Source organism: Carcharhinus amblyrhynchos, chromosome 9, assembly GCF_965287045.1.
Source record: "Carcharhinus amblyrhynchos chromosome 9, sCarAmb.v2.hapA, whole genome shotgun sequence".
Lineage (NCBI taxonomy): Eukaryota > Metazoa > Chordata > Chondrichthyes > Carcharhiniformes > Carcharhinidae > Carcharhinus > Carcharhinus amblyrhynchos.
In genome coordinates, this window is record NC_137332.1 from 17,003,487 (window position 1) to 17,024,682 (window position 21,196).

Sequence of the window (21,196 nt, forward strand, 5' to 3'; positions counted from 1 at the left end):
GTGCAGAGTAAATGAATGTGGGTAACCCACCCAGCAGAGTGAGTCAGTCAGTCACTCAGGCGGCGGTCCCCTCCCCTCCCCTCCTGCTGCTGGTAGCGATCCCGGGGAGGGTGGCTCAGCCTCCAATCTCAGCCCAGGTCAACCCTCCAGTATCCCGGCTTCCACCGCGGATGTAAATGAAGCGCTCGGCTGGAGAGAAGGACGAGGAGGAAGGAGGCGGCTTTAATAATAACACAGCGCTCACTCACTCACTCACTCACACCCACAGACTGAGCTGAGGAGGAGGAGGAAAGGGGGGGGGGGACGGTGGCTCTCCTTAACCAAGAAAAAAATAATAGACACCGTAACATTATCCGGACGATAAAGCGAAGTTAACCGGCAGCCATGCACTGGGGGACGGAGCTGTGGGTGAGTGTTTGTGTGTGAGTGTGAGTGAAGTGTGAGTGAGGGGTTGATTTATTTGCCGTTTCGCTGACGGTTTGTGAGGCCGAGGCGAGGCGAGCGGGGCTGGTTGGCAGGGCGATGGGTCCCTCCCTCCTTCAGCATCGACGGCTGACAGCCCCAGGGCTTAGGGGGTTTGGGTGGCTCGGTCAAACCCCCCATCCCCCTCCACCCGGTGGGGTGAAGAGAGGAGGAGGAGGAGGGGGGGAGCTGGCTTCAGTTGCTTTTCAAATTATTCCCGTTGGTTGGGATTTGGGGCAGCCAAGGTGTGTGTGTGTGTGTGTGTGCCAGATTTATCACAACGGCTTTACAACCTCCCTCACACACCTGTCCTGAGAAAGTTGGGCCGTTTTTTGTTTGTTTCTTTCTCCCCCCCCCCCTCCCCCGGGTAGGATTTTATTTTGTGTTTGTGTTTGATTATCTGTGGTGGTTTTGAGCTGTGGAGTCGGGTTGGCAGCCGCACTCTCCCCGGTCCCTTCATTGTGTTTGTCACAGAGAAGGAGGAGGAGGAGAAGCCCTCCTTTAGAGCTGGAACAATGCAGCCGGTGGCTAGTAGGGGGGGGGGGGGGGGTGGTGGAGAGAAACAGGGAAGGAAGGAAGAAAGAAAGAGAGAGAGAAAGAGGAAAGAAAGGGAGAGAACGGGAGACGGAAGAAAGAAAGGGAGAGAACGAGAGAATCAGAGAAGAAAGAAAGGGGGAAAGAGAGAAACAAGGGAAGAAACAAAGCGTGAGAAACAGGAAAGAAAGAGAGCGAGAAACAGGGAAGAAAGAAAGGGAGAGAGCGAAAAACGGAGGAAAGAAAGAGCGATAGAAACAGGGAAGAAAGGGGGGAGGGAGAGAGAGGCAGGGACGAAAGAAAAGGGGGGAGAGAGAGAGGCAGGGACGAAAGAAAAGGGGGGAGAGAGAGAGGCAGGGACGAAAGCAAAGGGGGGGAGAGAGAGAGGCAGGGACGAAAGAAAAGGGGGAGAGAGAGATAGAGGCAGGGACGAAAGAAAGGGGGGAGAGAGAGAGAGAGGCAGGGACGAAAGAAAGGGGGGAGAGAGAGAGAGGCAGGGACGAAAGAAAGGGGGGAGAGAGAGAGAAGCAGGGACGAAAGAAAGGGGGGAGAGAGAGAGGCAGGGACGAAAGAAAGGGGGGAGAGAGAGAGAGAGGCAGGGACGAAAGAAAGGGGGGAGAGAGAGAGAGAGGCAGGGACGAAAGAAAGGGGGGAGAGAGAGAGAGAGGCAGGGACGAAAGAAAGGGGGGAGAGAGAGAGAGAGAGGCAGGGACGAAAGAAAGGGGGGAGAGAGAGAGAGAGGCAGGGACGAAAGAAAGGGGGGAGAGAGAGAGAGGCAGGGACAAAAGAAAGGGGGAGAGAGAGAGGCAGGGGGGAGAGAGACAGAGACACGGGGAGGGGAGAGAGGGAGAGACACGGGGCGAAACGGGGAGGGGAGAGAGGGAGAGACACGGGGCGAAACGGGGAGGGGAGAGAGGGAGAGACACGGGGCGAAACGGGGAGGGGAGAGAGGGAGAGACACGGGGCGAAACGGGGAGGGGAGAGAGGGAGAGACACGGGGCGAAACGGGGAGGGGAGAGAGGGAGAGACACGGGGCGAAACGGGGAGGGGAGAGAGGGAGAGACACGGGGCGAAACGGGGAGGGGAGAGAGGGAGAGACACGGGGCGAAACGGGGAGGGGAGAGAGGGAGAGACACGGGGCGAAACGGGGAGGGGAGAGAGGGAGAGACACGGGGCGAAACGGGGAGGGGAGAGAGGGAGAGACACGGGGCGAAACGGGGAGGGGAGAGAGGGAGAGACACGGGGCGAAACGGGGAGGGGAGAGAGGGAGAGACACGGGGCGAAACGGGGAGGGGAGAGAGGGAGAGACACGGGGCGAAACGGGGAGGGGAGAGAGGGAGAGACACGGGGCGAAACGGGGAGGGGAGAGAGGGAGAGACACGGGGCGAAACGGGGAGGGGAGAGAGGGAGAGACACACACACGGGGCGAAACGGGGAGGGGAGAGAGGGAGAGACACACACACGGGGCGAAACGGGGAGAGAGAGAGAGACACACACACGGGGCGAAACGGGGAGGAGAGAGAGAGACACACACACGGGGCGAAACGGGGAGGAGAGAGAGAGACACACACACGGGGCGAAACGGGGAGAGAGAGAGAGACACACACACGGGGCGAAACGGGGAGGGGAGAGAGAGACACACACACGGGGCGAAACGGGGAGGGGAGAGAGAGACACACACACGGGGCGAAACGGGGAGGGGAGAGAGAGAGACACACGGGGCGAAACGGGGAGGGGAGAGAGAGAGAGAGACACACGGGGCGAAACGGGGAGGGGGGAGAGAGAGAGAGACACACACACGGGGCGAAACGGGGAGGGGAGAGAGAGACACACACGGGGCGAAACGGGGAGGGGGGAGAGAGAGAGAGAGAGAGACACACGGGGCGAAACGGGGAGGGGAGAGAGGGAGAGAGACACACACGGGGCGAAACGGGGAGGGAAGAGAGGGAGAGAGAGACACACGGGGCGAAACGGGGAGAGAGAGAGAGACACACACGGGGCGAAACGGGGAGTGGGAAAGAGGGAGGGACACACGGGGCGAAACGGGGAGTGGGAGAGAGACACGGGGCGAAACGGGGAGGGGAGAGAGAGGGATAGAGCGAAACGCGGAGGGGAGAGAGAGAGACACATGGGGTGAAACGGGGAGGGGAGAGAGGGATAGAGCGAAACGCGGAGGGGAGAGAGGGAGGGACACACACGGGGGGCGAAACGGGGAGTGGGAGAGAGGGAGGGACACACACGGGGGGCGAAACGGGGAGTGGGAGAGAGAGGGATAGAGCGAAATGCGGAGGGGAGAGAGACACGCACGGGGAGTGGGAGAGAGGGAGGGACACACACGGGGCGAAACGGGGAGTGGGAGAGAGAGAGACACACGGGGCGAAACGCGGAGGGGAGAGAGAGACACACGGGGTGAAACGGGGAGGGGAGAGAGACGGATAGAGCGAAACGCGGAGGGGAGAGAGACGGATAGAGCGAAACGCGGAGGGGAGAGAGAGAGACACACACACGGAGTGGGAGAGAGGGAGGGACGCACACGGGGGGCGAAACGGGGAGTGGGAGGGACACACACGGGGGGCGAAACGGGGAGTGGGAGGGACACACACGGGGGGCGAAACGGGGAGTGGGGGAGGGACACACGGGGCGAAACGGGGAGAGGGGGAGGGACACACACGGGGCGAAACGGGGAGAGAGGGAGGGACACACACGGGGCGAAACGGGGAGAGGGAGGGGGACACACGGGGTGAAACGCGGAGGGGAGAGAGAGGGATAGAGCGAAACGCGGAGGGGAGAGAGAGAGACACACGGCGAAACGGGGAGTGGGAGAGAGAGGGATAGAGTGAAACGCGGAGGGGAGAGAGAGAGCGACACACGGCGAAACGGGGAGTGGGAGGGACACGGGGTGAAACGGGGAGTGGGAGAGAGGGAGGGACACACACGGGGCGAAACGGGGAGTGGGAGAGAGGGGGATAGAGCGAAATGCGGAGGGGAGAGAGAGACACACGCCGAAACAGGGAGTGGGAGAGAGACACGCACGGGGCGAAACGGGGAGTGGGAGAGAGGGAGGGACACACACAGGGGGCGAAACGGGGAGTGGGAGAGAGGGAGGGACACACACAGGGGGCGAAACGGGGAGTGGGAGAGAGAGGGATAGAGCGAAATGCGGAGGGGAGAGAGAGACACACGCCGAAACAGGGAGTGGGAGAGAGAGCCACGCACGGGGCGAAACGGGGAGTGGGAGAGAGGGAGGGACACACACACGGGGCGAAACGGGGAGTGGGAGAGAGAGAGACACACGGGGCGAAACGCGGAGGGGAGAGAGAGAGAGACACACGGGGTGAAACGGGGAGGGGAGAGAGACGGATAGAGCGAAACGCGGAGGGGAGAGAGACGGATAGAGTGAAACGCGGAGGGGAGAGAGAGACACACACGGGGCGAAACGGGGAGAGGAAGGGACATACGGGGCGAAATGGGGAGAGGGAGAGAGAGGGAGGGACACACACGGGGAGAGGGAGGGACACACACGGGGCGAAACGGGGAGAGGGAGAGAGAGGGAGGGACACACGGGGTGAAACGGGGAGAGGGAGGGACACACACGGGGCGAAACGGGGAGAGGGAGGGACACACACGGGGCGAAACGGGGAGAGAGAGGGAGGGACACACACGGGGCGAAACGGGGAGAGAGAGAGGGGGACACATGGGGTGAAACGCGGAGGGGAGAGAGAGGGATAGAGCGAAACGCGGAGGGGAGAGAGAGAGCGACACACGGCGAAACGGGGAGTGGGAGAGAGAGAGGGACACGGGGTGAAACGGGGAGTGGGAGGGACACACAGGGGGCGAAACGGGGAGTGGGAGGGACACACAGGGGGCGAAACGGGGAGTGGGAGAGAGGGAGGGACACACGGGGCGAAACGGGGAGGGGAGAGGGAGGGACACACGGGGCGAAACGGGGAGGGGAGAGGGAGGGACACACGGGGCGAAACAGGGAGGGGAGAGAGAGGGACACACACGGGCCGAAACGGGGAGGGGAGAGAGAGGGATAGAGCGAAACGCGGAGGGGAGAGAGAGAGACACACAGGGCGAAACGGGGAGGGGAGTGAGAGGGACACGGGGCGAAACGGGGAGTGGGAGAGAGGGAGGGGGACACACGGGGGGCGAAACGGGGAGTGGGAGGGACACACACGGGGGGGGCGAAACGGGGAGAGGGAGGGACACACACGGGACGCGAAATGGGGAGTGGGAGGGACACGGCGAAATGGGGAGTGGGAGAGAGGGAGGGACACACACGGGGCGAAACGGGGAGAGGGAGGGACACGGCGAAACGGGGAGTGGGAGAGAGGGAGGGACACACACGGGGCGAAACGGGGAGAGGGAGGGACACGGCGAAACGGGGAGTGGGAGAGAGGGAGGGACACACACGGGGCGAAACGGGGAGGGGAGAGAGAGGGACACACACGGGGCGAAACGGGGAGTGGGAGAGAGGGAGGGACGCACACGGGGCGAAACGGGGAGTGGGAGAGAGGGAGGGACGCGCACAGGGGGCGAAACGGGGAGTGGGAGAGAGGGAGGGACGCACACAGGGGGCGAAAGGGGGAGCGGAGAGAGAGACACGGCGAAACGGGGAGGGGAGAGAGAGAGACACGGTGAAACTGGGAGGGGAGAGAGAGGGAGAGAAAGACGGGGAGGGGGGAGAGGGAGAAACACAAAGGGCGAGACGGGGAGGGGGAAGGGAAGAGCTGACAGGGACTCAGATCATTTGTCTTTCTTTCTCTCTTGCTGTTCTTCTAATGTGTTTGTACTTTGACTGACAGGAATATGCAGACCAAACATTCAAGGGATTTCTGCTCCTCTCTCTCTCTCTCTCTCTCTCTCCCTCCCCTTCCCAGGGGAGTATACACGTTTGAGGGACGACTTCATAATGTTAACAATGAAGTGTTTATTCAGGAACCGTCACACCATTGCTGCACGTTCTTTGTTTTAAATGGTTCTTCTTGAGCTAAATTTGATTTCTCCTTCCAAAAGGGTCACTTGTTCGATCATTGTTTGTTGTGGGTAAACAAGAAGGGAAGTCTACATAGAATCGCATCATATGTTTTAATTTCTCCGGTTTCTCTTCTGCCTGAGCCGATCTGATAATAGTGTCTTAATTTTGGTTGAAGGGCTTCAATCATAGCTCTGAATTGGGTTGTTGATCTTTCCTTGACAATTATGAAGGAATGGTGGCAGTTTAAGCACTTAAAAGTTCTGGCGGCAGCAAGTGAACAAACCGCCACTGCTTTCAGATGTATGCTTGCTGTTTGTTTTTGATTTGAAATCACTGTGTTAGCTCCATTGTCTACCCGCTGATTTTAAAATTTCTCTGCACATCGTCAACATATTTTATACTTTGGAGAACAAAACTGTCAGGAAGTTGGGGCCAGATATCAAAATAAAGGTTTTTGAGACATTCTGTGTCAGAATGGGGAAGAGGAATGAGTAAGGGAACTAAGAAATGTATTGCAGCTGAAAACATGATGATTTTGTTGGTTTTATGAAATGGCAGCAGCATATTAAGGCATAACACCAGGGAGAACATAATATAAATATAAAGGAATTTTTGGTTGAACCTATCTTAATTGTCTGTGGAAAGCAGACCTATAAATTAAAACAAACAATCCATGTAGATGTTGAAGATAAGAGTAGAGCATAGACTGAATTGCTCAATCAGAGGACTTTAGAAAACAGTTGAATAATTAACAATCAAGATATCTAGGCAAATCTTTTTAAAACAAGCTTGGGTAGATGTGCGAAATTTGAATCCTACATATTAATGTGAAATGCTGGTGAATTTTTTTTAATCATGCTTGTTTATATTCCAGAGTAAAGTTAGCTGCATTCTCTCCATTCTCTTCTGATTCATTCAGATTCGTTTAGCTAATGGAAAAGACAAGTTCTCAGTAAGATTATCATTAATCGATAATTATTAAAGAGGAAAATTAAATTCAAGTCCAGAGCTAAATATGATTATTTCGTTGAACTTTGGAAAGCATTGTGATTTGAGCTGTGCAGTGGTTGCTACAATGCGTATTACATTTTCTTCATATAAACTTGATTAATTGGTACCTCTTAGTCTGTTACAGAACAGCTGCAATACCAGCATCTACCTGACGAGTAGAAAGTTGGCCAGTTATGACATGTCCACAAAACATAGGACAATTGTTCAATTTGGACAATTATTGTACATCAGTCTGCTCTCAATCCATTTGCAAAGCAGTGGATAGTGTTGTCGAGAATGCTGTTGCGTGGCGCTTATCAGTACACAGTTGAGTTTTACCAGAAAATTGGGAGCCCACCAGCTTCTGAGGGCAAATAGAGATGGGCAGTATTTGCTGGCCTCACCAAAAAAACTCACAATTATAGCTAATTCAATGGCTCAGCCGGTAAGCAGGCATAGTTCATAATTTAGCACAACATTCAACAGATTCAGTCAGTTTGTTCTGTCAGCTGAGCTCACCTGGGTCAGTTGTGCAGGTATTACAGTTGGTCATGGTAGCATTGGGGAAGATCAGATGTTGGTGCTGCTGGTGACGGTGGGGTGGGGGTGGGTGGAGTGGGTGGAGAGAATTGTTTCAGATTGTAATGGATCTTATTGAAAACTGCTGCTGTGTATCAGATGAGGAAAGTGTCCAGCATAGCTGTGAGGACTCCTATATTCTGGTAGTGTGTTGCTCTTTGATGTCAGGATTTGCACAGTAAATAGGACTTTTTGAGTGCAGTGAAAGTGTGTTGGTGGGGCTTGTGGTCGTGAAGTCTACAGTGAATGCAAGGGAACCCTGCATATTTACTAATCTACCTAACCACAATCCTGGTTGGACTGTGGGAGGAATCTGGAGCCACTCCACGTACACATGGAGAATGTGCAAACTACTCCATACAGGCAATCACCCAAGGCTGGACTACGGGACACCTGGCACTTTGAAGCAGCAGTGCTAACCACTACAACTATATACCCATATCTTGAATCACCGCACTACTTATGGTGTAAGTACTTCTGGGAAGCAGTTCCAGATTTTGATCCAGTTGACAGTGAAGGAATGCCCATGGTATGATGGAATGAATGACCTGGGGGATCTTGCATGGTTCTGTTCCCATGCATATGTTCCCCTTGTTCTTCTGGGTGGTAGAGGTTGAAGGTTGGGAAGGTGCAGTTGACTAAAACCTTAAGTAAGTTATTGCAACCACAGTAGTGATGGTGGAGTTGGTGAATGTTTAGGGTGGTGTGTTGGATGGGGTGCCAATCAAGTGTTTATTTTGTCCTAGATGATGTCAAGCTTCTTAAATGTTGATGAAGCTTTGCTCATCCAGGCAAGCAGAGAGTATTCCATCACATTTCTAACTTCTGCCTTGTAGGTGATGGACAGGCTTTGGGGAGTCAGGAGGCGAGATCTTGCCACAGAATTTCAATCGCTGATGTGCTCTTGTAGCTGAAGTGTTTGTGATTCGTCCAGTTAAGTTGTTCATGGATAATCTCCAGGGTATTGATGGTGGGGGAATCAGTGATGGTCATAACAAAGAACAACCCAGCATGGGAAACAGGCCCTTCGGCCCAACGAGCCCGTGCCGCCGCATCCTCCTACACCTACCCTGCCCTGTGTGTATGTGAGTGGAACCCCTAACTTAGCCAGATTCAAGGGAGAATAGTGTCAATTTGGTACACCAATCAGCCTAAGAGCACATCTTTGGGGTGTGGGAGGAAACCGGAGCGCCCGGAGGAAACCCGCGCAACCACAGGGAGAATGCGCAAACTCTGACAGACATGGGCCCAAATCCATGTATCTGCACAGCTAGCAGTGCTAGTCACTGAGCTGTTGCGGCGCCCGTCTACTGGTCCAGGATTAAGCACACACACCGACACGAAGTACTAGGCCACTCCCGGAACCTCCAAGAGCAGCCCACGCACGACCCACTGTGTGCATGCCCCTCGTTTGATAACAAGGTGGACCGACACCTGCGGAATAAAAAGACAAAAACGTTAACGTGTAATTCTACATTTCCGGTGTCGTCCCGAGGCTCTGACCCTATTTAATACCCTCTACTATAACCCTCCATCCTTGTTTCGCTCATGTGTCTATCTAAGTGAACCTTAAACAAGTCCAACGTGCTTGCCTCCACCACCCTACTCGGTAGCGCGTTCCATACCCCCACGACCCTCTGCGTGAAGAACCTTCCTCTCATATCCAAATTATACTCTCCCCCCTCACCCTTAGATTGTGATCTCTCGTAATTGTCCCCAATCTAGGGAACAGCCTACCACTATTGACTCTATCTATTCCCTACAGTATTTTATATACCTCTATCATGTCCCCCCTTAATCTCCGTCTTACTAAGGAGAAGAGTCCCAGTTTCTCCAACCTTTCCTCGTAACTCAGTCCTTCCATGCCAGGCAACATCCTGGTAAACCTCCTCTGCACTCTCCAGAGTCTCCACGTCCTTCTGGTAGTAAGGTGACCAGAACTGGACACAGTACTCCAAATGCGGTCTAACCAACGTTCTGTACAACTGAAGCATTAGACGGCAGCTCCTATACTCTATACCCCTTCCTGTAAAGGCTAGCATTCCATAAGCTTTCCTCACAACCTTCTCAACTTGTGTCGCCACCTTCATAGACTTGTGAACCTGCACCCCCAGGTCCCTCTGTATTTCTATACTCCTAATCGGTCTACCTTTTATCGCGTAGCTCCTCTCTGCATTATTCCTTCCAAAATGCATCACCTCGCATTTGTCAGGATTAAATTCCATCTGCCACCTATCTGCCCAATATACCAACCTATCTATATCCTGCTGTGTCACCTGACATTCCTCCTCGGTATCTGCCAATCCTGCCATCTTGGTGTCATCCGCAAACTTGCTGATCACACCACGTACGCTCTCTTCCAAGTCGTTTATATATACTACAAAGAGGAGAGGTCCCAGTACTGAGCCCTGCGGCACACCACTGGTGACTGGCCTCCAGCCCGAAAAGGTCCCCTCGACAACTACTCTCTGTCTCCTATTGCCCAGCCAGTTTTCAATCCACCTAGCTACCTGTCCTTGTATCCCATGTGCCTTAACCTTTTCTACCAGCCTACCATGAGGGACTTTGTCAAATGCCTTACTGAAATCCACATAGATGACATCAACGGCTCGCCCATCGTCAACCGTTTTTCTCACCTTCTCAAAGAATTCTACCAGGTTCGTAAGGCAAGACCTCCCCCTAACAAAGCCATGTTGCGTATCCCTAATCAGATCGCAACGGTCCAAATGCTCATACATCCTACCCCTAAGAATTTTTTCCAATAATTTTCCTACCACCGATGTCAAAATCACTGGTCTATAATTACCAGGGTTATCCCTACTACATTGAATATCAAGGGACGATGGTTAGAATCTCTCTTGTTGGAGATGTTCATTGCCTGGCACTTGTGTAGTGCGCATATTAATTACCACTTAGCAACCCAAGTTTGAATGTTGTTTAGGTTTTGCTAGATGCAGGCATAAGTTGCTGCAATATCTGACGAGTTGTGAATGGTATTGAACATGGCAATCATCAACAAACACCCTGGCCTGCAATCTCTTCACAGTGGCAGTCTCCACTGGATTGGCAGTCTGAATGAATGAACCCTTACTGAAATTGTGCAGCTCCTGTCTTGCCCAACTTTCCTCACTCAGACTGGATGAATCAGGAGCAGTGCAGCGCACCCCCGGCAGCATCAGTGTAGAGTAACTGGGATTTGGACGTGCCCTCTCTTTACGGTAGTTAAATTTAAAGGGAGCAAGTAAGTTTCATGGTAGGGGGGTGTGCTGGACTGCACTCTGGGGAGGTAAGGGTGCTGTGGTAAGGGGAGGTTGTGTGTGTGATGTGTTGTGTGTGTGTGTGGTCTTGGTGTATAGATATTTACTGTGGAGTTAGAAGTGACTCTTTTCCTTCTACTTCTTTCAGAGTAATTATTATTGGGGTAGAACTGGCAGAACCATCCAAAGTTTGCGGTTTAAGTCACTTCTGTCAGATGGTTCTCAAATCAGCGCAATTATCCAGAAGAAGTTAACACTTCTGGACAGTTGCCAGGTAAACTCTTGCATGGGAACATCCTAAAGAGATTCCCCAGTGCATCCTTGGGGTACTTCCCAAATGTGACACTGGGAAACCTGGAAGTTATGGGCCTTTGTTTCTGCTCACTCATCCAAGTGCCTGGAGAAAAGCAGTTAGGTAAGTTTGGAAAAAGCAGGGGGGGTAAAAAACAGATGGCGTAAAAGAAGCCCACTGGGAGGAAAAGTGTGAGGTTATCCACTTTGGCAGGAATAATAGTAGGAGGGATTACTATTTAAAGGACGAAAAGCTGCAGCATGCTACGGTGCAGAGGGACCTGGGGGTCCTTGTGCATGAGTCGCAAAAACCCAGTCTGCAGGTGCAGCAGGTGATCAGGAAGGCGAATGGGATGCTGGCCTTTATAGCAAGGGGGATAGAATATAAAAGCAGGGAGGTCTTGCTGCAACTGTACAGGGCACTGGTGAGGCCGCAGCTGGAGTACTGTGTGCAGTTTTGGTCGCCGCACTTACGCAAGGATATTTTGGCCTTGGAGGGAGTGCAGAAGAGGTTCACTAGGCTGATACCGGAGATGAGCGGATTGGACTATGAAGAGAGGCTGAATAGACTGGGTCTGTACTCGTTGGAGTTTAGAAGGATGAGGGGGATCTTATAGAGACGTATAAGATAATGAAGGGGATGGATAGGGTGGAGGTGGAGAGATTCTTCCCGCTCAGAAAGGACAGTAGGACTAGAGGGCACAGCCTCAAGATAAGGGGGGGAGCAGTTTAGAATGGAGTTGAGGAGCAACTTCTTCTGGATTAGTAAATTTGCTGATGACACCAAAGTTGGAGGTGTGGTAGATTGTGAGGAAGGGTGTCATAGTCTGCAGGGAGACTTAGATAGGTTGCAGAGCTGGGCCGAGAGGTGGCGGATGGAATTTAATGCGGAGAAGTGTGAGGTAATTCACTTTGGTAGGAGCAACAGATGTGTCGAGTATAGGGCTAACGGGAGGACTTTGAATAGTGTGGATGAACAGAGGGATCTAGGTGTATGTGTACATAGATCCCTGAAAGTTGGGAATCAAGTAGATAAGGTTGTTAAGAAGGCGTACGGTGTCTTGGCGTTTATTGGTAGGGGGATTGAATTTAGGAGTCGCAGCGTCATGTTGCAACTGTACACTACTCTAGTGCGGCCGCACTTGGAGTACTGTGTGCAGTTCTGGTCCCCGCATTACAAGAAGGATGTGGAGGCGTTGGAGAGGGTGCAGAGGAGGTTTACTAGGATGTTGCCTGGTATGGTGGGGAGGTCCTATGAGGAGAGACTGAGGGATTTAGGGTTGTTTTCGTTGGAAAGAAGGCGGCTAAGAGGGGATCTTATTGAAACATATAAGATGATTAGAGGTTTAGATAGGGTGGATAGTGATAGCCTTTTTCCTCGGATGGAGAAAGCTAGCACGAGGGGGCATGGCTTTAAATTAAGGGGGGGTAGCTACAGGACGGATGTCAGGGGTAGGTTCTTTACCCAGCGGGTGGTGAGGGATTGGAATGCCCTGCCTGCTGCAGTTGTAAATGCGTCTAGTTTGGGGGCGTTTAAGAGATCTCTGGATAGGTTTATGGACGAAAAGGGATTGGTATAGGCTAGTGGGTCATTGTTTTTGTAACTGGTCGGCGCAACATCGTGGGCTGAAGGGCCTGTTCTGCGCTGTAATGTTCTATGTTCTATGTTCACTCAAAGGGTGGTGAATCTCTGGAATTCTCTGCCCGTTGAAGTGGTGGAGGCTACCTTGCTAAATATATTTAAGACACAGGTAGATAGGTTTTTGGTAGGCAAGGGAATTAAGGGTTATGGGGAGAAAGCGGGAAAGTGGAACTGATCCACTTCAGATCAGCCATGATCTTATTGAATGGCGGAGCAGGCTCGAAGGGCTAGATGGCCTACTCCTGCTTCTATTTCTTATGCTCTTATGTCAAAATATCAGTCAACCAAGGACCAATGCTATGTATCTACCAGCTCTGGGAGAGACTTCCATTCATGAATCAACATCAACGGCCACAATAGATGATGTTCAATCCAATTATGACATACTCCCAGGTTGTTGTCTCCTGAGATGGATGGATGCCATGATTTTTGATGATTTATGAATGGAATTGAAAATTGTACAATCATCAGTGCACACCCCATCTGAACTTACGTTGGACAATTATGGTACAATGTTGTGCCTGTACTGGAACACCTTGACTCAGGCAAAATTCTTCACCTGCCGTAATGTTGTAGGGGCCCATAGCCTTTGCTGTATCTGATACAGTATTTACTATTGCATGGAGTGAACAGAATTGAATTGGCTGAAGAGAAGCATCTGATTGGATGAGTTACTGACTAATTCACTTTGGTACAGGATGCCATTCAAATGGGGGGAACGGCACAAAATGTAGTCGTAGGAGGGGAATTCTGTAGTTGCTGTATGTACCAACGACATAGGAGGGTGAGGTAGGCGGTTCTGCATTGCTAGTATGAGGAACCAAACGCCAAATTAGAAGCAGAACCTCAAAGGTAATTTCTGCATTATTACCTAATCCATGTGCATAGGAAAATAAGATTAATGAAATGAATGTATGGCTCAGAAGACTGGTGTGGTTCATGGGGCACTAACACCAGCACTGGGGAAAGTGGGATCTATACCGTTGGGATGATCCACATCTGAACTGTGTTGGGGCTGATGTTCTAGTGAGCTGCGTAACTAGGGAAGTCAAGAGAGTTTTAACTAAATAAGGGATCAATTTTGGGAAATGTGGTATCCCAAAGAGTAGGGACAATGCAAGAGAGAAAGGTACTAATGTGGAAAATGATAAACAGACTGTGATCAGAATGGATAGAAAGTACAAACCCAAGAGCAAATCAGCAGACTTACAAGAATAATAAAAGAGTCTGTCTGAATGCATATAACCTACAAAACAAATGAGCACAAATAGAAATTAATAAGTACGATCTGATAGTGTTACAGAGACAGGGCAGCATGACATAGATTGGGACCTGAATATTAAAGGGTATGTGACACTTACGAAGGACAGGAAGTTAAGGACAGGTGGAGGGGTGGCTTTGTTAATTAATAGTGGTATGAGCACATTAGAGACAGATGACCTGAATTCAGGAAACGAGGTTGTAGAAGCAGTTTGGATTGAGATGAGAAAAGATAAAGGCAATAAGTCACTTGTGGGAGTAGTTACAGGTCCCCTAATTGTAAGTACATGGTAGGACAGAGCATAAACGAAGAGATAATGGAAGCTTGTCAGACAGGTATTGCAATAATTGATTTTAGTCTACATGGATATACTAGACTTGGTATTGTGTAATGAGATATGATTAACTAGTAACCTTGTGCTGAAGAAGAGAAGACTGTGTCCAAGATTAGTTCCTTAAACTTAAAGGGCAGCTATGAGGTCACAAAAGCAGAGCTAGTTTGAGTTGGTAAGTATACTTAAAGGATGTGTAACAGAGACTCATTGACAGACATTTAATGGGATATTTCCAAGTGCACAGTGTAGACACATTCCAATGAGAAAGTAAATTCCAAGGGGTGGTCTAATCATTTGTGGCTAACTAAAAAAAGTTACATTGTTAAACCTAAAGAAATGGCATATGTGTTCCAAGGTAAATGGCAGGTCAGAAGATTGGGAAGAATATAAAGAGCACCAACATAATTGTGACATATGTTCAACAATATTATTTTTGACAAACTATATGCAAAAACTACTTTCCATTATGTTATTTTTTCAGATGTACAAATGGTGATTTGTGGTGTTTTGTGTGGTACTGAATCATAAAGATCTGGATGTTCCTAACTTGATCCTCAAGCTTTCTGCATTAGTTGATCTCCAATGGGACAGCTGCAGACTACTCTGGTTGGCTCCAGTCCATGGCCTGTTCATGGGGAAAATTAGATTGTGTTTCTATTCTTTAGCTCATGGCCACTTATGGAAAGTGCGTGTGTGGGTTTTGCTTTCGATTTATAACATGAGTATCTGACCAATATTTGGTGTTTAATTAGTGTTGTGTACGAGAAATGGTCTCTTGGGTGAGGTATAGAAGTTCATCCCAGATAGAGCCATTATGTTCAGGAATGGAAGGAAAATTTTATGAAGAGGCAATGTGCAAAAAATATTATAGACTTAAAAAAAAAGTTTGTATAAACCATGTCTTTTCAATTGCAGTGCATTTATTGTTTAGTGAATATGAGCTTGTCTTAATTAACAGCACCCTTACCTGTCATGGTTGTGGGTTCTGTGATTGTAGAGTTTGTACCTGTGAAACTAGGATAACACTTCAGGATAGTACTGAGCCCAGGCTGCATTATCGATGATATTCCTTTGAATGAGGCTTTTAAGATTTTTATTGACTATTTCCCCCAGATTTACAAACAACAAACCCTCAAAAATTGGTGAAATACAGCATAATCATTTTTCTACATATATAGAGAAAGATGAGAGCACCAATGTGACTGGTTTGGATTATTCACTACTCGTTACAAGTGACGTCTCCAAAGATACAAGCATTGAAAGGATGTTTCTGAGATTGGGGATAAACAGGATAACACGATGAAGCCACGTGTATGTGGCATAATGGTACATGCCCTCACTTGCACGATACTAGAGACAGAGCCATGTAACTTATAGAACCTTACAGGAGTAAGCTGGACAAGAGTCAAGTAACTTATTGAATTCCTTGTAGGAGTTCCAAAACAACACGTGTGTTTAGACTCTGCAGACAGCAGGATTCTCCTTTCCCAGTGGGGAAGCTTTGGCATCAAGAAGAAGAGCTATCTTATCAAGGATAAAATTAATTGGAGTATCTTGGAAGAACTGTTGACACAGCTGTTCAGAAAGCAACAGGTTGGCACATGAAACACAGTCTCTTTCAGTTTGAGGTGACCCATCCTCCAGAAGGGTTTCTTGAATCAAAGCTATGTCAGCCCTCTGCCAATTAAGAAAAGACAGTCCTCCTTTCTTTGATAGGATAAGTGCCATACAGCCTACGCAGTGCGCACTTCAAGAAAACAAAAAAGACTCACCGTCCAGCACAAGCAAAGGATATTTTACTGTACTGCTCATGTCAGGATAACATTTAATGCTCTTCAAGGATATTAACCACCAGGATTTAATTTTGACACAGGGTCAAAGACAAAATGGGTAAATCCCCACATCCTCACTATTATCCCTGGCACAACAAGGATTTAATAGGATCAAATCTGCGTCTTAAACTTGAAGTAATACTGACGGTGTAGTATTTCAGGCTAACTCTTCCTGCTCTAAATAAGGAGCACACTAAGGGATGCATTCAATTTTTAAAAAATTGTATTCGCCACACGTTCCAGGATTTTCAAAGCTACTGCCATTCCATTTTCAGTCAAGGAGAATGTAAGATATTGAAAGAGGTATAGAAAAGGCTGAACAGACAAAGATTCTTGTGCCATGCTTAGGTGCACGCTAAACATACTTCCTCATCTCCAACTATACTGGGGTGCCATTGATACAAAACAAAGTCTTTTTCCCAGGGTATGTGCTCTGTCTGCACCTTTACGGAAGTCCGTAGAGTCCGTCTTTGTCCCCAAAATACAGAAAAAAAAATTGATGCCAGTAGTTCCAGGGGGTTTTCCTCACCAGCTGAGGAAGTTGCATCTTGACATTTAAGGATTCTTATTGCTGACCTGCAGATTACCAGTATGAGCAGTGAAATTCTGCTCCAAATTCATCCATAATCCTAATTGTATTGGCAGTTTTCTACAACGCTTTTGATGTTGCCTGATTGAGTGCCTGCTCACTGACCAGATTGCCATATTGAGGCTCATCTCCTCCCTGGCTGCCTCCAGCTGCTGCTTTCAATCGTGAATTTTCATGATTTGGCATTTTGTCCCAGAAGTTAACCAGACATTTTCCAGGGACATAGTATGGAATTTTCACTCCAGGATTAGGTACTTATAGTTTAGTTGTTGTTTGTCCATTGTCATCAATGACGACCTCAACACCATTAGTCATTTTGAGGCTGGTTGCGGTGTGTCTGAAGATGACTGATCAGGCTAATTCGGGCATGGAATGACCTGGCACACATTGTACAGACTTGTGTAGACACTGTAGTTGCACTGGTGGCTCTGGACTTGCACAGCTCGCACCTAAGTTGTGCTTCAGCAATACACCTTGCTTCGTAAGCTTGACAGCCTTTGTGGATGAGGCAGCGCCAGGTAGGGCGGTTTTGTGCCAGCGTTTCCCAGGTGGTCGTGTCTATGTCAGGCGACTTCAGGGAGGCCTTGTGTGTCTTTGAAACGTTTCTTATGCCCTCCATGTGAGCGTCTTCCAGCAGAGAGTTCCCCAAAAAAGAGCTGCTTGAGTATGCGCTCGTCTAACATAACGGATGACGTAACCTGCCCACCAGGTCTGCGCTCTCACCAGCAGTGTGTGGACTGATGGTAGACTTGCTCTAGAAAGAACTTGAGTGTCTGGTACATCGTCTTGCCATCTGATGCGTAATATTCTGTGAAGACAAGTCATGTGGAAATTATTGAGCTGTCTTGCATGCCTTCGATACACAGTCCACATTTCACAGGCATACAGGAGGGTAGTAAGTACCGTGGCGCTGTAGACCTTCAGTTTTGTACCTGGGCTGATTCCTCTACGTTGTCATACAGTGGAGCGCAGTCTACTGAAAGCAGAATTTGCCTTTGTTATTCTGCAGTTAACTTCTGTATCAATAATCACTGCTTGGGAGAGGGTGCTGCCAAGATAAGTGAACTGGTCCACTACCTGTAGTTTCTGCCCTTTGATTGTGACTGTGGGTTCTGTGTACTGTGCATGAGGTGCAGGCTGGTGCATGACTTTGTTCTCTTTAATGTTGATGGTGAGTCCAAAGTTGTCTCAAGCCATGGAAAATTTGTGCATACTGACTTGCATCTCTGGCTCTAAGCCAGTATACAGGGTGCAGTCATCAGCAAAGAGGAAGTCTTTCAGAACAGTCTCCTTCACTTTGATAATAGCTTGAAGTCTCCTCAGGTTGAAGAACTTTCCATCCACTCTGTACTTGAGACTGATTTCAGCAACACTGTCCTGGAGGGCATCATTCAGTGTGGCAGTAAAATCATGCAGAACAGTGTGGGTGTGAGCACACAGCCTTGCTTGGTGCCATTGGTGACTGGGAATACCTCAGAGAATTCTCCGCCATCTAGTACTCTGGCCATCATGGAACTGGCATACCATCTGAATGAATTTGGGGGGGGCAGGTGAACTTTGACATGATCCTCCACAGGTCTTGTTGGCTGACAGTATCAAAGGCTTTCACGAGGTCAACAAATGTTGTGTAGAGCTTGCGATTCTGTTCCTGACGAAGTTGGTGCGCAGCAAAAATCATGCCAATGGTCCCTTTGTGGAAGCTGAGACTCTGAAAGCAGGCCCAGCTCCAGATAAGTGACCAGACGATTTAGCAGGACTCTTGCGAGGGTTTTTCCTGTGATGGAGAGCAGCGAGATTCCTCCGTGGTTGTCGCATACTCGCCGATTGCCCTTCCTCTTGTAGAGGTGTATGATGGAAGCATCTTTAAGTTCCTGAGGAATGGATCCTTGCTTCCAAAAGGATTGGAACAACTCGGTGAGCTTCTCGACAAGTACAGGTCCAGCAGCTTTGTAGAACTCTGCGGGTAAGGCATCTGCCCTTGGGACTTTGCCACTGGATAGCTGGCTGACAGCTTTTGTGACTTCGGCTAGTAATGGTGGGGCATCCATGGCGCTGTTGATATCAACCTGGGGAATCCTGTCTATTACCTCATCGTTAACAGTTGATGGTTGGTTGAGGACGGCTTCAAAGTGTTCAGCCCATCTCTGCAGGATCTGAACCCTCTTTGTAATGAGAGTTGTACCATCTGTACTCAGGAGGGGGAACTCCCGAGAGATTGAGGTCCGTAGAGAATGCTGAGGGCTTCATAGAACCGTTTTACGTTGTTTCTGTCAGTGTATCCCTGTGTTTCATCTGCCTTGGCACTCAGCCAGGCATCCTGCATTTTATGCACTTTGTTCTTGGCATTTTGTCCCAGAAGTTAACCAGAAATTTTCCAGGGACGTGGGATGGAGTTTTCACTCCAGAATTAGATACTTATAGACTAAGTGAACAGATTAAAGTGAGTAGCGCCAGAGCTGGTAGAAACACAGCTGATCCCACGCTTGTGTCACATGACCGCATAGTTGGAGCATGGAGCAACTATGCCATGCTCCAACATGCCATGGCTCCAACTATGCCAGCAACTAAAAGGGGCTAGGCATTTACCTTGAATCCTGACCAGCATGTCTCCCTCAAATAATAATAGATTTAATTGGTTATTTACCTATGTATGTAAGTAAATTGATTGCTGTGTTTGCCTAACTGACACAGTCATGACGGACTTTGGAACATAACATGGTGTTTATGCAACTTTTTTTTAGGCTGTGCTTATTTTACTACGTTCAAATTTTATATCAAGATTTAAACATATGAAATGATGTCTAGCATCTGTTCATACTGCTCTTAGATGTGCAAAGATTAGAATGAGTTCAAATTGTTTTGGACATTAGTTTTTGAATTTTCTGCTTAGTATTAGAATATGAAAATATTTCCCAAAGCATTCAAATCACTGGAGGTGAACAGAAGCTTTCTGGATTTTGCTTATGTAATACTGTATGTTTGCTTTGGCATTTTAGACCTTTGGTGTTGCAAGGAACCAAAGCATGGGACTAGGTTGCAGGATAGTGAAATGGATTTATGCTAGCATTAAATCTAGTACATGTCGACAGGATAAATATCTCTTCCGTAGGTTGACTGAGTTTGGTAAGTCACAGTTCAGTTCATGGGTAGGAGGTCACCATATACAGTGATCTTGATGAGTTTTTCCAGTACGTGTCCAAACCCCTCAACAGTTGCTAGTTTGGTACTATTTTGAAATCTTATTTAGGGAGGTCAGAGGATTGCTTTTGTGCGAACTGAAATTTCTTTGCACTGTCTAGTTAAGTAAATGTGTTGCCTAGTTTGATTTTCAATGGCAGATGGGTAGATATGTTACTAAAGGGATATGCACTGCCACATTGCGCACCCAACATCTTTTCAACAGAAGCAGAATTGACTGCTGCTGTTTGTTTATTGTGCAGTGATGGTGATCACATCCATTCCTCTTTGGGGGTTATCTCCAAACTCTGCCAGGCACTGCGTTGTTCATTGACACCTGCTTGCTGCTGAATATCAATGCTGTCAATGGCAAATCAGTAAAACTAATGGATTATTACTTTGAGCTGTACAGATGCTTAAAATTTGAACTCTAATATGTCAGTTCTAAGTCTTGTGCATCTACAGGAAGGGTTCACCCCCTTGCACACTTGGCAACACAGCTGCTGTAGCCGATTACCTGATGCTATAATCTTTTCCACCACCCCTCTCCCCAATTCCTGTTGCAATATGGCTGTTGGTTCTGAACACACACACTGACTATAAATTGTCCAAATTTGGTCCAGTGCTGCTATTTCTCTGTTGCTTTTTTTTGGCATCTAAAGCAGAGCATGTGATGTATGTGATTCCTATCATACATAGAAAATAGAAGCAGGAGTAGGCTGTTCAGCCCTTTGAGTCTGCTCTGCCATTCATTATGATCATGGCTGATCATCAAATTTAATTCCCTGACACTCCCCCTGCAAATATCTCTTGATCCCTTTAGCCCCAAGAGCTAAATCTAATTCATCCTTGAAATCACATAACGTTTTGGCTTCAACTGCTTTCTGTAGTAGTGAATTCTGTAGATTTGCCAGTCTCTGGGTGAAGAACTTTCTCCTCACCTCAGTTTCTAAAAGGTTTACCTCTGCTCGCTATGACCCATAGTTGTGGACTCCCCCACCATCAGGAACATTCTTTCTGAATCTACCCTGTCTAATCCTGTTAGAATTTTATAAGTTGCTATGAGTTCCCCCCCCCATCACTCTTCTAAACTCCTATGAATGCATCCTTCCTCGGATAAGGATACCAAAACTGCACACACGACTCCAGGTATGGCCTCACCAATGCCCAGTACAATTGAGGTAAAACGTCCCTATTCCTACACTCAAATCCCCTCATTATGAAGTACCATGTTGCCACCTTTATTGTCTGCTGTAGTCCCTTCTCT

The 21,196-nt window shown here is 48.8% G+C and overlaps 1 protein-coding gene across 3 annotated transcripts in view; it reads left to right on the plus strand.

The window, feature by feature from the left end:
• The first annotated feature begins 320 nt into the window (after positions 1–320).
• The window catches only part of fnbp1l (formin binding protein 1-like), a 152,669-nt gene continuing 131,793 nt past the window's right edge, over positions 321–21,196 (plus strand). For all 3 annotated transcript variants that reach the window (XM_080195239.1, XM_080195240.1, XM_080195241.1), the window contains exon 1: positions 321–408. In XM_080195239.1, the coding sequence (XP_080051365.1) occupies positions 385–408 (24 nt within the window). In that variant the 5' untranslated portion in view covers positions 321–384. The remainder of the gene's footprint in view (positions 409–21,196) is intronic.